This window comes from Onychomys torridus, chromosome 10, assembly GCF_903995425.1.
Source record: "Onychomys torridus chromosome 10, mOncTor1.1, whole genome shotgun sequence".
Taxonomy (NCBI): domain Eukaryota; kingdom Metazoa; phylum Chordata; class Mammalia; order Rodentia; family Cricetidae; genus Onychomys; species Onychomys torridus.
In genome coordinates this window covers 74,844,042-74,856,254 of record NC_050452.1, presented here as the reverse complement: position 1 = coordinate 74,856,254, position 12,213 = coordinate 74,844,042, and the positions used below count along the sequence as shown (strand labels likewise).

At 43.8% G+C, this 12,213-nt stretch overlaps 1 protein-coding gene across 2 annotated transcripts; it reads left to right on the top strand.

Annotated features, from left to right (window-relative positions):
- The first annotated feature begins 1,074 nt into the window (after window positions 1-1,074).
- On the top strand, window positions 1,075-6,700 carry Dmp1 (dentin matrix acidic phosphoprotein 1). 2 transcript variants are annotated; one of them, XM_036200211.1, is made up of 5 exons: window positions 1,075-1,128; window positions 1,600-1,647; window positions 3,790-3,822; window positions 3,993-4,037; window positions 5,402-6,700. In XM_036200211.1, exons 1-5 carry the CDS (start codon window positions 1,075-1,077, stop codon window positions 6,698-6,700), a joined length of 1,479 nt encoding a protein of 492 aa, XP_036056104.1. The 2 variants fall into 2 exon arrangements, with proteins under 2 accessions (XP_036056104.1, XP_036056105.1); XM_036200212.1 differs by lacking the exon at window positions 3,993-4,037.
- Window positions 6,701-12,213: the final 5,513 nt, after the last annotated feature.

Sequence of the window (12,213 nt, the reverse complement as noted above, 5' to 3'; positions counted from 1 at the left end):
CAAATGTACCCCAAACCTCCAGCATTCTCCAGACTTTTCCTTGCTGTGAACAACACCTAGGAGAATTTAGCATAATCATGTATAATGTATGACTGAATGCATCACAGTAGGCATTAGAGCTTTCTGCGGTTGTAATATGAAACCTGCCACAGCGTGTGGCTTGAAGACCAAAACAAAAAGTGCAAAACCAAGTTCTTTTTGTCTAGACTTTATTATATAGCTATAAAAATGGCTGAGCACACATACATACACACACACACACACACACACACACACACACACACACAGAGGGAGAGAAGGAGGGAGGGAGAGAGAGAGACAGAGAGAGAAAGAGGTATTAATTTTAGGGGAATAAACTGGCTAGGTTGCTCTGTAATACTACACTAAAGAATTATTATAAGTATTTATATTTATCTGGAAACTTCTCTCTCTTTCTAAACCATTTTCTCATTTATATCTTATGAATTAGTAAAGAAATGTTTGTAGGTGACCTCTTTGAGATTTTGTTTTTGTCTCTGAAGAGTGAGGTTTTTGTTGATATTTTAAACAGCTTTATTGAGGTGTAATTTATAATTGCACTTCCTCTGTTTGGAGCATATAGGACTTTACAGATGAGAATGTTTACCATAATCCCTTTAAGAATATTTTTCATCACCTACAAAAGACATCTGCACCTCACAGTCATCACTTCTCCACACCCCATCTTTCTAAGTCTTGAAAACCACGAATCTGCTTTCTTCGTCTAGAGATCTGCCCATTTTAGACGCTTTATCTAAATGAGTCATACAACTGTGTTTTTTTTTTTTTTTCTGTCTCCCTCTCAATCTGCATAATGCTGTCAAGGCTTCTCTACTTTGTAGCACATATCAGTGTTTTGTTCTATTTTATGGTCAAATGCTGTTCCATCATACAGATACAGCACGTATCCTCTGTCCACTCATCCATCAGAAGATGAAGATATTTAAGAGGGCTTTTGGTAGGAAAAACAAAGTACAAGTGAAAGCATCCTGGTTTCTGTACCGTGAAGTGAAACATCCATGACTTTCATTACAGGCAGAGGGATCACATCCAAATATGAAGACCGGTATCCTACTTGTGTTCCTGTGGGGGTTGGCCTGTGCCCTCCCAGTAAGTATAATGGTAGCAATATCACCCTCTTATACTGAAAACAACATCTCTGTCAGTGACTATAAACTAGGTGGTTGTGCATGCCCAGTAAGATAAGAATAATAGTCGTTTGTGTAGGCAGCTGTTTTCTTTAAACATCAGCCAAGTCATTTCTTGTTCTGTTCACCTCCGTCCACACAGCTATGATTCTCATCTTCTGCCTTATAGCAATGGTCTTCAAAGTGTCACCCCTGAGTTGCAGAATCAGAATTGACTAGGCCTCTGTTAGAAATTTGAATTCTTGAATCCTACCTCAGACTCACTACCCAGGTTCTCTGAGAATGGACACTGAAAGCTGAGTTTTAGCAAGGCCCCATATGGTCCCAAGAGAGACTAAAACTTAGCTACCACTGCTCCCCAGGATGTGAAAGGTTAATAATGGCTGCCTTGGGAATTCCCCGGTGGGTTTATTGTGTGTACTCTTCTTTCTAGGTTACCAGGTATCAGAATACTGAATCCGAGAGCTCAGAAGAGTGGATGGTAGGTGGAAAATAAAACACTCTGAAATATTTTAATTTTAATATGTGATTAGTATAACCTAGTTGACTCAATGGCAAATGATAAAACTGGTGATAACTTAACAGCATGTAAATACCAAGTAGTAAGAACTATGACTTTTAGTTGGTTTAAGGAAATAATGCTTCAGTTCCCACCTAGTGTAATTTGATGAGGAAATCTTTTTAAGTTTTATTTTTATAATGATGGGGGTCACAGAGCACAGGGATGACTAACAATGACCTGGCTGTTCTTGAGAGACCGGAACTTGAAGTCTGCAGACAAGCTGTCTAGAAGGCAAAGAGTAGAGAACCTGGGAACGTGGGAAGAAGGATGAAAAGACACTAGAGAGCTTATCACGATGGTGATGTTGACTGAGTGCTGAACTCTCAGTCACTTCATGGCTGCCAACCACCAGTCACACAAGAACTGCGGCTGGTCAGAGTTCCGACTGTTTAATATGACTCCTATTTCTCATTTTCCCACCAACACAATGAATTAGGTGTATTTTATTTCCATTGTAGTCAGCAGAAATGGAAGCACAGGGATTGATGTAGTCTGTCCAGGGTATATGTTTAATAAATGTTAGAGGAAGACCTTTAATTTGCGATACTGGCTGAAGGGACTACATTTTTACTTCGTATGAAAGATCGCTGCCATCTCTTGTCCCCCTGAGAAGGGAGCCAGGCCCAGGAGGTCTGCATTTCTCCAGACTGGTGCTGGAGGTCAAAGTTAAAGACTAACTCAGAGTGCTTTGCACATTGCTTGGCTTCCTGTTGGCTTTTTCATAGGATGCAGCTTGGGCCAAACACTCTCACTTTTTACCAAACAAAGTCAGAAGCCTGGAGTTGGGTCCTGCCCCTGCCTTGGGCAAGAATAGAGATTGCAGGATATACTATGAACTTTTGTCCATTGGCTGGCTGATTTAAAAGCATCCACTGCAAATCTTCTCTCTCATTTAAACGGAGACTTACAGACATGCTTTGCTCCCAAATCATGGGGAAAACAACAATGTTTTGCTCTCTTCTGGTAATTCCAAGCAATAGCTGACTGGAGAGTTTGCAGTTGGGCCTGCTTGCTGCATCATGGAGCAAAGACAAATTTTGCGGTACCTTTCTTTGAGATTCCCCAGACTAGCACTGTTGAGAGGCCGGCGGAAGACATGCCAGTAGCAACTGTCCCCTTTCTGTTTAGTGTTGTGGGTGTGTCACATAGGACTTCTCTGTGTTTAGGAGAAGGAGAAGGAGAAGAGATGGCGGGGTCGGGGGCTGGGCAGGTGTGCCCAGCAGTTCTAGGGTTCTCATGAGACCAGGGGACATGAAAGAAATTGCAACTGTGACTGTTGAAGTTACACTTAACATGGATGTCGTTGTCCTCTGCAGACACAAAGGGCTGAAACATGGATGTCATTGTCCTCTGCAGACACAAAGGGCTGAAACATGGATGTCATTGTCCTCTGCAGACTCCACAAAGGGCTGAATGGCTTTCTCAATTCAGTCCTGTCTATTCCTGAATTTTGTAAGGTGGAAATACTCAAAATGGATTGTTTCTTTGGTCCATATCACACTGAACAGTACCAAAGATGTTCCCATGCCATTGGCCGAATCCACTCTCAGCCATCTCGTAGTATCACACAGTGCGTGGTAATTTTCTTAGCGTATGAATAAGGAACTGTCCATCAGTTGAAGAGTTGCCTGCTCTTCCATATATAAGCAGCATTCCAGATTACCCGAGCCTTAAGAGTTTCCTGGACACATGACTGGCAATGCCAACACCAAGATGGTCATTTTTAAGGTCAAAGCCGGGAGGCAGCGAGTTAACTGAGACCGACTCTGGATTCTGGGTCCCAGCGTTGTCCTATATTACATTTCCTTTGGGTGTAGGAGCAGCCAACTTTAGAGCAGACTGTTGCAAAGGTGTCAGAAATACAGGAATCTTCCATATCTATTTCAACATATCTCAGGTTTTTTTTTTTTTACATATTTTGCCTCAGATTTTAGACATTTTATCATAATATAAGAGTATGACACATACCCCTCAAATTTAAAAATCACTGGCAATGATTGTAAATGTTTGCAGCGACATCACTACCCCTGGAGAATAACCAGCTTTCCTTTCTCCACACAGGGCGGTTTGGCTCCGTCACCACCACCCTCCACGGTAACCATCTCTCTTCTTACTGTCAGGAGTGTCTCGGGAAGTAACTTTAGTACTCTCTCCCCTTTCACGGTTCTGAAAGCAGGAAATACAAGCGTCGAGCAAGTGATGCGTATCGTATTTTTCCTTGGAAATTACAGAAGGGAAATAAACATTTTTCTTTTCCCTTTCAGAACAGTGAGTCATCAGACGAGACTAAAGTTAGCTCAGAGGAACAGGTAATTAAACAGGCTTCCTCAACTTCTCTGGCTCCTTAGCACTCAAGGGAAAACGATGGGAGATGAAATTACCTGGCAACAGTTCTAAATATAATATTTTCTAACCATTGGTTATGCAGAATAAACAGTCCCATAAAATAAAAAAGGAAAAGTGAGAGAAGGAAATTCAAATGTGAACATGTTGTTCCTTCATTTTTTATCACATGAGATGTGTCCCTAAATGTCCCTCTTAGTTAAAAAAAAAAAAAAAGGACAGAACAAGGGGGAAAACCAAAACAACTGAAACACACACACACACACACACACACACACACACACACACATATACATATATGCACACATACACATACATACACACATAAACACACATACATACACACACACACTGCACACACTGACCATATTAGATAAGTAATGACTTTAATAAAAACAACTGCTTTAGGGGTTCCTGTCTCTTTAAGACAGTTTCAGTGTGGTCCTGGGGGATAAGAAAGGCAGAAATCTTTTATTTGAAGGTATCGTGTGTGTGTGTGTGTGTGTGTGTGTGTGTGTGTGTGTGTGTGTGTGTGTGTGTGTGTGTGTGTGTGTGTGTGTGTGTGTGTGTCTGTGTGTGCACACACTGTCATACTTGGTAAGTGAGGGCTCTACCACCAAGCGAGTGATCTCCCTAGCTCTGTTCTATTGTTATACTCAAACAGTCCTGTGAGTACCTCAGCAAATGCAGGAGTGTGGTTCTTTCTGAAGTGCAGACTCCTTTGGTACCCTATACAGGGCTAGGTCTAGGAGATGAGCCATCAGCCTGCTTATCCTTATTTACTAGATTTTCATTAAAGACCTTACAGAAATTCAAAACTACAGCATTTGGGAAAATGCCCCTTTAGGGGAGAATTTGTGATTTATTGACTTAGAAAACTCATTTCTCAAGGATGGGTAGAACTGCTGGTTAAGAAATGTGTAATGTACATACTTGAGACAGTATAGAGCTGCAGTGGTGAGGGATGTGCCATATACACGGGAAAGTGCCTAGGTACGGTGGCTCATGTCTGTAATTCCAGCACGCAGTTGAGGCAGGAGGATTACCATTAGTTTAAGTCCAGCCTGGGCTACACAGTAAGTTCAAGGGTAGTGTAGCTTGTGTTACAGGATAAAACACTGGAGAGAGAGAGAGAGAGAGAGAGAGAGAGAGAGAGAGAGAGAGAGAGAGAGGAAAGAATTCACTTGAGTTTCAACCTATTCCTCCTTCTCACGTAAGTTCTGATAGTGATGTGGGAACACATGGAGGAAAAGCAGAAAGAGCCCATCTTTAGACAGCTCCCTCTCCATCAGCTCCTGGACACTGACTACAGCTGTTTACCTTGACTCAGGCAAACGATGACCCCAGTGACAGCACTGAGTCTGAAGAGGATGTGGACTCTGACGGTGACCAGTATGCCTACAGACCCACTGGTGGTCTCACTAAGAGTGTGGGAACAGAAGCTGATAAGGAGGATGATGAGGATGACAGTGGAGACGACACCTTTGGTGATGAGGACAATGGCCCAGGACCTGAATGGGGAGGACACTCCAGACCGGACAGTGATGAGGACTCCTCAGACAACACGCAATCCAGTGAAGACTCTCGAGAAAACAATGCCCAAGATGCCCTCAGTGACAGCAGGGACCGTGAGGATGAGGCAGACAGCCGGCCTGAGGCAGGTGACTCCACTCAGGACAGCGAGAGCGAGGAACATTGGGTAGGAGGTGGCAGTGACGGGGAGCATAGCCATGGGGACGGCTCTGAGTTTGACGATGAAGGGATGCTGAGTGATGACCCTGAAGGCACCAGGAGTGACCGAGGCCACGCCAGGATGAGCAGCGCTGGTATCAGGTCAAAAGAATCGAAAGGGAACCAGGAGCTCACGAGCACTGGGGATTCAGACGAGAGCCAATCTGTGGAACTGTCAAGCAGCAAGTCCTTCAGAAGGTCCCAGGTCTCCGAGGAAGATGGCAGAGGTGAGCTCACAGACAGCAGTAGCAGGGAAACCCAGAATGACTCCACAGAGGACACCGTCTCCAAGGAGGACACAGCCGAGAGCCGGTCCCAGGAAGACAGTCCAGAGGGACAAGACACCAGCAGTGAGTCCAGTGAGGAGGCTGATGGGCCATCCCAGGAAAGCAGCAGTGAGTCTCAGGAAGGGGTGGCCAGTGAGTCCAGGGGTGACAACCCAGATTACACTAGTCAGACGGGAGACCAAGAAGACAGCGAGTCCAGTGAGGAGGACAGCCTGAACACACTCTCCAGCTCAGAAAGTCGGTCCACAGAGGAGCAAGCTGACAGCGAGTCCAGTGAGAGCCTCAGACTGTCGGAGGAAAGTCAAGAGTCAGCCCAGGATGGAGACAGTTCCAGCCAGGAAGGCCTCCAGTCTCAGAGCACTTCAAGGGAGAGCAGGAGCGAGGAGAGCCAGTCTGAGCAGGACAGCCGTTCTGAGGAGGAGAGTGACAGTGAGTCTCAGGACAGTAGCAGATCCAAAGAAGGCAGTAACTCTACAGAAAGCACTTCAAGCAGTGAGGAAGACGGCCACCCTAAAAACATGGAGGCGGACAGCAGGAAACTAACAGTCGATGCGTACCACAACAAACCCATCGGGGACCAGGATGACAATGACTGCCAAGATGGCTACTAGCATCAGCTTGTCTAAGAGAGGGCTCTCACAGGAGGGAGTCTTGGGAGCTCACTAGGAGGTCACTACAACTGTAACTTATGTTTTGATCAGATGTACAACCAGGACCTTTTCTTTCTGTGAGGAACTGTTCACGTTACTCCGTTTTCTAGGGAGCTGAAGTAATGTGGCATGGTGTCAGAACACACACAGCGAGAGTGAACAAAGGAAGGTGTGCACAGTGGCCTCACAGATGAAGTAGCCCTGACAGTTATTGGGGTTCTGTTAAGTACCAGGCACAGCACTAGGGGTTGGGGACGGGTGGGTGTTTCGGGCTATTTTGCTCCCGAGGAGCCTATAGAGAGCCACCCAAAACGGAACCATTAAAGGTCACCAATGAAGGGGGGCCATGCCATGGCAGAGGTCTGCAGAGAATGAATGGGGCACAGCAAGGGAGACCAGCTTTGCCTTGGAGAGCTAGAGGGTTTCACGGCAGCAAAAGCCTGGAGTTGGAGGGTTCCATAGACTCTCTCCATTGAAGACAATACAATTCTGCTTGTTCTGGAGGGAAACAGTATTAAATCTTACACAATCAATGTTTAGTTTGTAAAGGAGTTCTCAAGTGATGGCACAATGGGATATCTTGGATAAACATTTTTTTTCCCCAATTAATTTACCCCATTCAGTGCTTTTGTGGACCTTCTGTAAACACTGCCTTATTGATGATGATTATGGATAATTTGGTGGGGAGATAGGAGAAAAAAATAATTTTAACAAGGTTGTATAGCTTTATTTTCCCCCGAACTTTTACATGTGTTGCACATAGCAACATTCTGTACATAGGACTCAACTGTCTTTTGTTTTTTGAATTGTTTTGTTTTTTTTGTCAAGTGCTATTGAAGTATTACCTCATGAAAAAGTATTTGTTTTGTAATAAAGATAATAATACCCAGAGGAATTGTGTGCTTATTTATTATGGTGCCTTGATTATTAGGATATATTCATGGTAGACAATTCTTTCTCTGAAACATTTCTGATTATTTTATTTTATTAAGATAAACATATTTTTCTTAAATTACTTAGTGCAAAATTTCTTTGTAATTGAGGTAACAGGATGATAAAAATGATATGTTGAAGAAGGCCAGAGAGACAGTTTATTGGTTAAGAACTCATCCAGCTTATATAGAGGCCCTGAAGTTGGGTCCCAGCACCCATGTTTGGTGGCTCACAACTGTCCATAACTCCATCTCCAGGATGCTCTTATGCCTCTAGCCTCCAAGCACACCTGTACTCATGTGCACATACTCCCTCCCCCCAACATACATACACATAACTGAAAACAAAGATGCATGTGTTTGTGATAATTCACTAAATACACCTGCTACAGATAAGGAGGGGAGATCTGATTCTTAGCTTTGGTATGAGGCCACATCAGAAGCTTAGGATGTTTGAGATCAGTATTAGTTCATACTATTCTTCCAGAGGCTCATCTGCATATTCTAGAAGGAAAAGGAAAACAAAATCCTGAAGCATTTGTGTCTGGGAGGGAAACATTTCACCTCGGCACTTCTGGCTGACCAATGTGTTTGCCTTGGATGCACACTGCAGGACATGTGGATTTCCCTACCACTGAGCTAAAAGAATCCAGACTTAGGTGTGATGCCTTTATCTTTCCCTGCAAAGATCAAAGCTGTGTTCCTTGAGGACATACACATGCATGCATATGCACATCTGAATATGCATCCTTCCTTCTGGATCCTTCTCTTTGAGATTTTAATTTAGGGCATCTGGAGCATGACCTGGAGTTATTCTGTTATAGCCCACTCACACAGGTATGTCTGGGTTCTAGGCTCCTTGTAGTGATTGTCAGAGTTCTTGTGAACTCACAGCTCCTTCAAAGACAATTGTCCCACTCTGGGGCCTCTTAGATGCTTGAGGCATAGGTGACAGTATTTTGAAAACTCATTAAGACAGTTAATATTCATCCTCACTATATATATGTATGTATGTATAATATGAATATAACATGTATCTGTATAGTCAGAGAACACATGAATGTATTTGTAATTGCATAATATTCTGTTTCTTAACTCAAATATTGAATATCTTTTCCTTGTTTTCTAGCTGAAGAGAAAAGTATTTACTGGGCTTGAGAATGATTGTATCTCACTGGCTTTTAATTTTATTCATTTATTATTTAATAATATTCAGATGAAATTGATTTTAGACCGAATTATCAATATGACATCAAAAACCACACAAAATTCAGTTAAAAGCAGTAAAATGTTGGCCTTTGAAAATGTGGGCAATGACGAGATTTCTCAGTGTGTAATCCAACCTGTAGGAAGTTATACTGTTTCATGGCCTGATACCACTTGGTAAATTACGACATCAAGAACTGCAATTATTCATCAGAACTTTAATTCATGCACAGCCTGTGGATCTTGCTGTTATGAGTGATCATGGGAACATGAGATGAGGATGTAAACAACCTGCTTCTATGCCGTTGTACATATCCAATGTAGCTTCCTGCAGTTCACCTGAGGGGCTTAAAAAGTCTGTGTTCTGGCTCCATTCAAAAAGTTTTGGGGTTAAAATCAGCCTGGGGTTAGTTTGGGGTCTGAAGGTGTTTTAAGGTTCCAGGTCATTGTAAAATGTAGCCAGTGTAGAGAGCTTGTACTATCCTATAATAGTCAATTCTGGAACCTTCTGACTATACTTAAGCCTGAGTACAGGTGAAGAAAACACACTAAACAAATTATAACCCTACTTCATTTGATGGATTGGACCCCCACCCCTGCTCCTCCCCAAACCCCCTCCTCCCTGCTCCTCAGTTTTACAGGCAGGCTTGATTCCCCTGGCAAGAAGTTAGCCAGAACAGCCTTTTGGTGTCTCTACATGCACCTCATTAGCTCCCAGATGATAATAATTACAACACAGCGGGTCATCAGAAAACAAACAAGGATGTTTTGCTTTTTGAGAAACTGCCTATGGCAGGTTTAGTTAAGGGGGGGGGCTCCCCTGAGTTTTCCTCTCCCTGCTTTTCCACCAGCATTGGCTTGGTGGTCAAGATAAATCAGGATTTACAAGTATACAAGGTTTCCCTCTGCCTACGTACCAGGACACACCAGACAGAAATCACGGACAGAGAAGTGTCTTCAGGTTAGAGGGCCCATTGTCAGAAAGCCTGGCTGCCTTGGCACAGATCCTGACTAGGGTTTGAGACAACTGAATATACATGAAGGGACTGCTCAGAGGCCTCATTGTGTGGCTGACATGAAAGGAATGCTGCCACCCTCTTGTGTACCAGTCTGGCCTTGATAACATAACGGGTAGGCGGGATCTGCTGCAAGTTCCCTGTGGAGAAGAAGGCCCCTTGAGCCTAGGGGAAGGTGAACCACCGCAGGGCACAGTCGGTTTATGGTTTCACCCCATCTCGTCCCCCCCACATCCTGGCTGGCCAGACTATGTAGGTTTATATTCCTCTGCGCTTGTAAAGGCAGGAGTACAAGTAATTGGGACATGATTTGTCTTTAGCCGCGTCAATCTGGAATCCCTGAGGGACTGCTTCCCTAGCTCTTTCCTGCGTAAGGCCCAAGGGAGGTGAACCACTGTCTCAGCCTTCCCTGCTCCAGCCTTACCAAGGGGAGAGATGGATGGAAACAGGGGGCCTGGAAGGATGAGAAAGTTGTAGAACATTGAGTGAAAAGAGGCAGAAACAGGAAGAGACAGAAGAGAAGCCCGCACGAGACCGCCTTGTTCCCCTGAGAACGGGCTTCCATTTGGGTTGATAATTGTCTTTCGAGGGGAAAAATGAAGAAGTATTTCCACCACTTTCTAAAACGGGGAGTGCAGTTAAGGGGCCCTGTTGGGAGTTTCTCTCTGGAGTACCTTTTGCTTGCTTTGCTTTTCACACATGAGGGGAGCAACCAGGGTGCCATGGAGGACAAAGCTCCCTGATGTGATTTTCCCGTCGGCGGACAGTTCGGACTCTTGGTCATGCTCTGTAAGCATCTTCCATAGTTGCAGCCAGACTTTCAGTGTTTTATAGTTTTTACATCATCACGGGTAACCTAAATCTTCTGTGCACTTTATTTTTTATTAATAATATTAGTGATGAAGCCACAAACAGCTTTGTACTAATAATCTGCTACTTACCATCCTAAGACGACCTGTTCTGAATTAATTAAGTAAAAAGCGCATCCTCTACTAAAAGTCTGCCACGATGCCCGGCCATTTACTCCACCAGCCAGTCTGAGTGGCGGGGCAACCACGCAGGGGCTGGAGTCTATTCTACTGCATAGCACATTTAACTAAGCTAGATTTCTTGATTTAATGTTGGTAGTTTGATGGCATCATCTGAGAGTAAAAATGCAACTTATTCAAAGAGAACAGCAACTCCTAAATTGCAGCCTTCCCAGAGTTCAATGTAGACAGTTACAATTTAACAATACCATTATGATTTAAAAGATGAACATTATCATTACGTGTAATTGGAACCCACTCCCCTCCCTTCCCTCCCTCCTTCCCTCCCTCCCTTCCTCTCCCAGGCTGGCTTCAAGTTCACTGTGTAGCTCAGGCTGGCCTCCAGTTCTTTATCCTTCTCAGACTTCTGAGTACTGGGATTAGCTATGTATGCCACTATATCGGAATCTATATTTCTTTTAATTAGGATTCTTTATTAAACCTTCAAATCCTGAAACTAAATATCATTTGATTGAGAATGATCCAGTGTTGTAATTTCTACAAGTTCCAGAAGATGGCAGTATTGCCTGCTGTTGTATCCCAGAAGCTCCTGGTGGTGAGCCAGAGCACAGACGGATGGGTCAGTGGTGGACAGAATGCAATGTGGGCAGTTCTTACATGGGAAGGCCCCATTCCTTTATCTGCCACCAATAGCTTTATAAACTATGTATTATACTGATCTAACTGCACAATTTAAAAACAATCACCCCTGCACAGGTCTTGTGCATGATGTCATGTTCCCTCTTGTGTTCATATGAGCATCAGTGCTCTGGTGTCAGGAAGACACGATTTCCTTGGGATCACTCATCACCTCTGGCTCTCACTATGGTTCTGCCTCCTCTTCTACATATGCTGTATGAAACAAAATCAATAAAAACAAGTTCAACAAATAAAACAACAACTTCCCCACACTACCTCTCCTTTAAACTGTCCTTTTGACTCTTGAGAAATCTTCCACTACTTAAACTAAAAATCAAGTGTTTTCATCCTCTGATTCCAATTTGCCTGCACGTCCATGGGGGGTTAAGAATACACTGTCCCTAAATAGGTCACTCATTGTAACACATTAACTGTTTGGAGATCATGGTCACTCCTCTCTCACCTGTTTCTTGAGAACAAAAGACAAAATTTCACACGTGAAAGATGCCCTCCCCACACCAAAAGGAAAGGATAGCTCTTGTCATCCCTGAGGGGAGTGGAGCAAACATCATTTGACGTTTTAGCCTCATACATACTGACATTTCTCCACCCAGCTATCCACGCCCTCCTCAAGAGCCCTCGCTGCATTGTGT

Bases quoted from the DNA above. Each gene is read 5' to 3' on its own strand.
- Dmp1 (XM_036200211.1), top strand. From the start codon at position 1,075: ATGAAGACCGGTATCCTACTTGTGTTCCTGTGGGGGTTGGCCTGTGCC. The intron at 1,129-1,599 runs GTAAGTATAATG...TCTTCTTTCTAG, and splicing joins GGTTGGCCTGTGCCCTCCCA to GTTACCAGGTATCAGAATAC. The intron at 4,038-5,401 runs GTAATTAAACAG...ACCTTGACTCAG, and splicing joins AAGTTAGCTCAGAGGAACAG to GCAAACGATGACCCCAGTGA.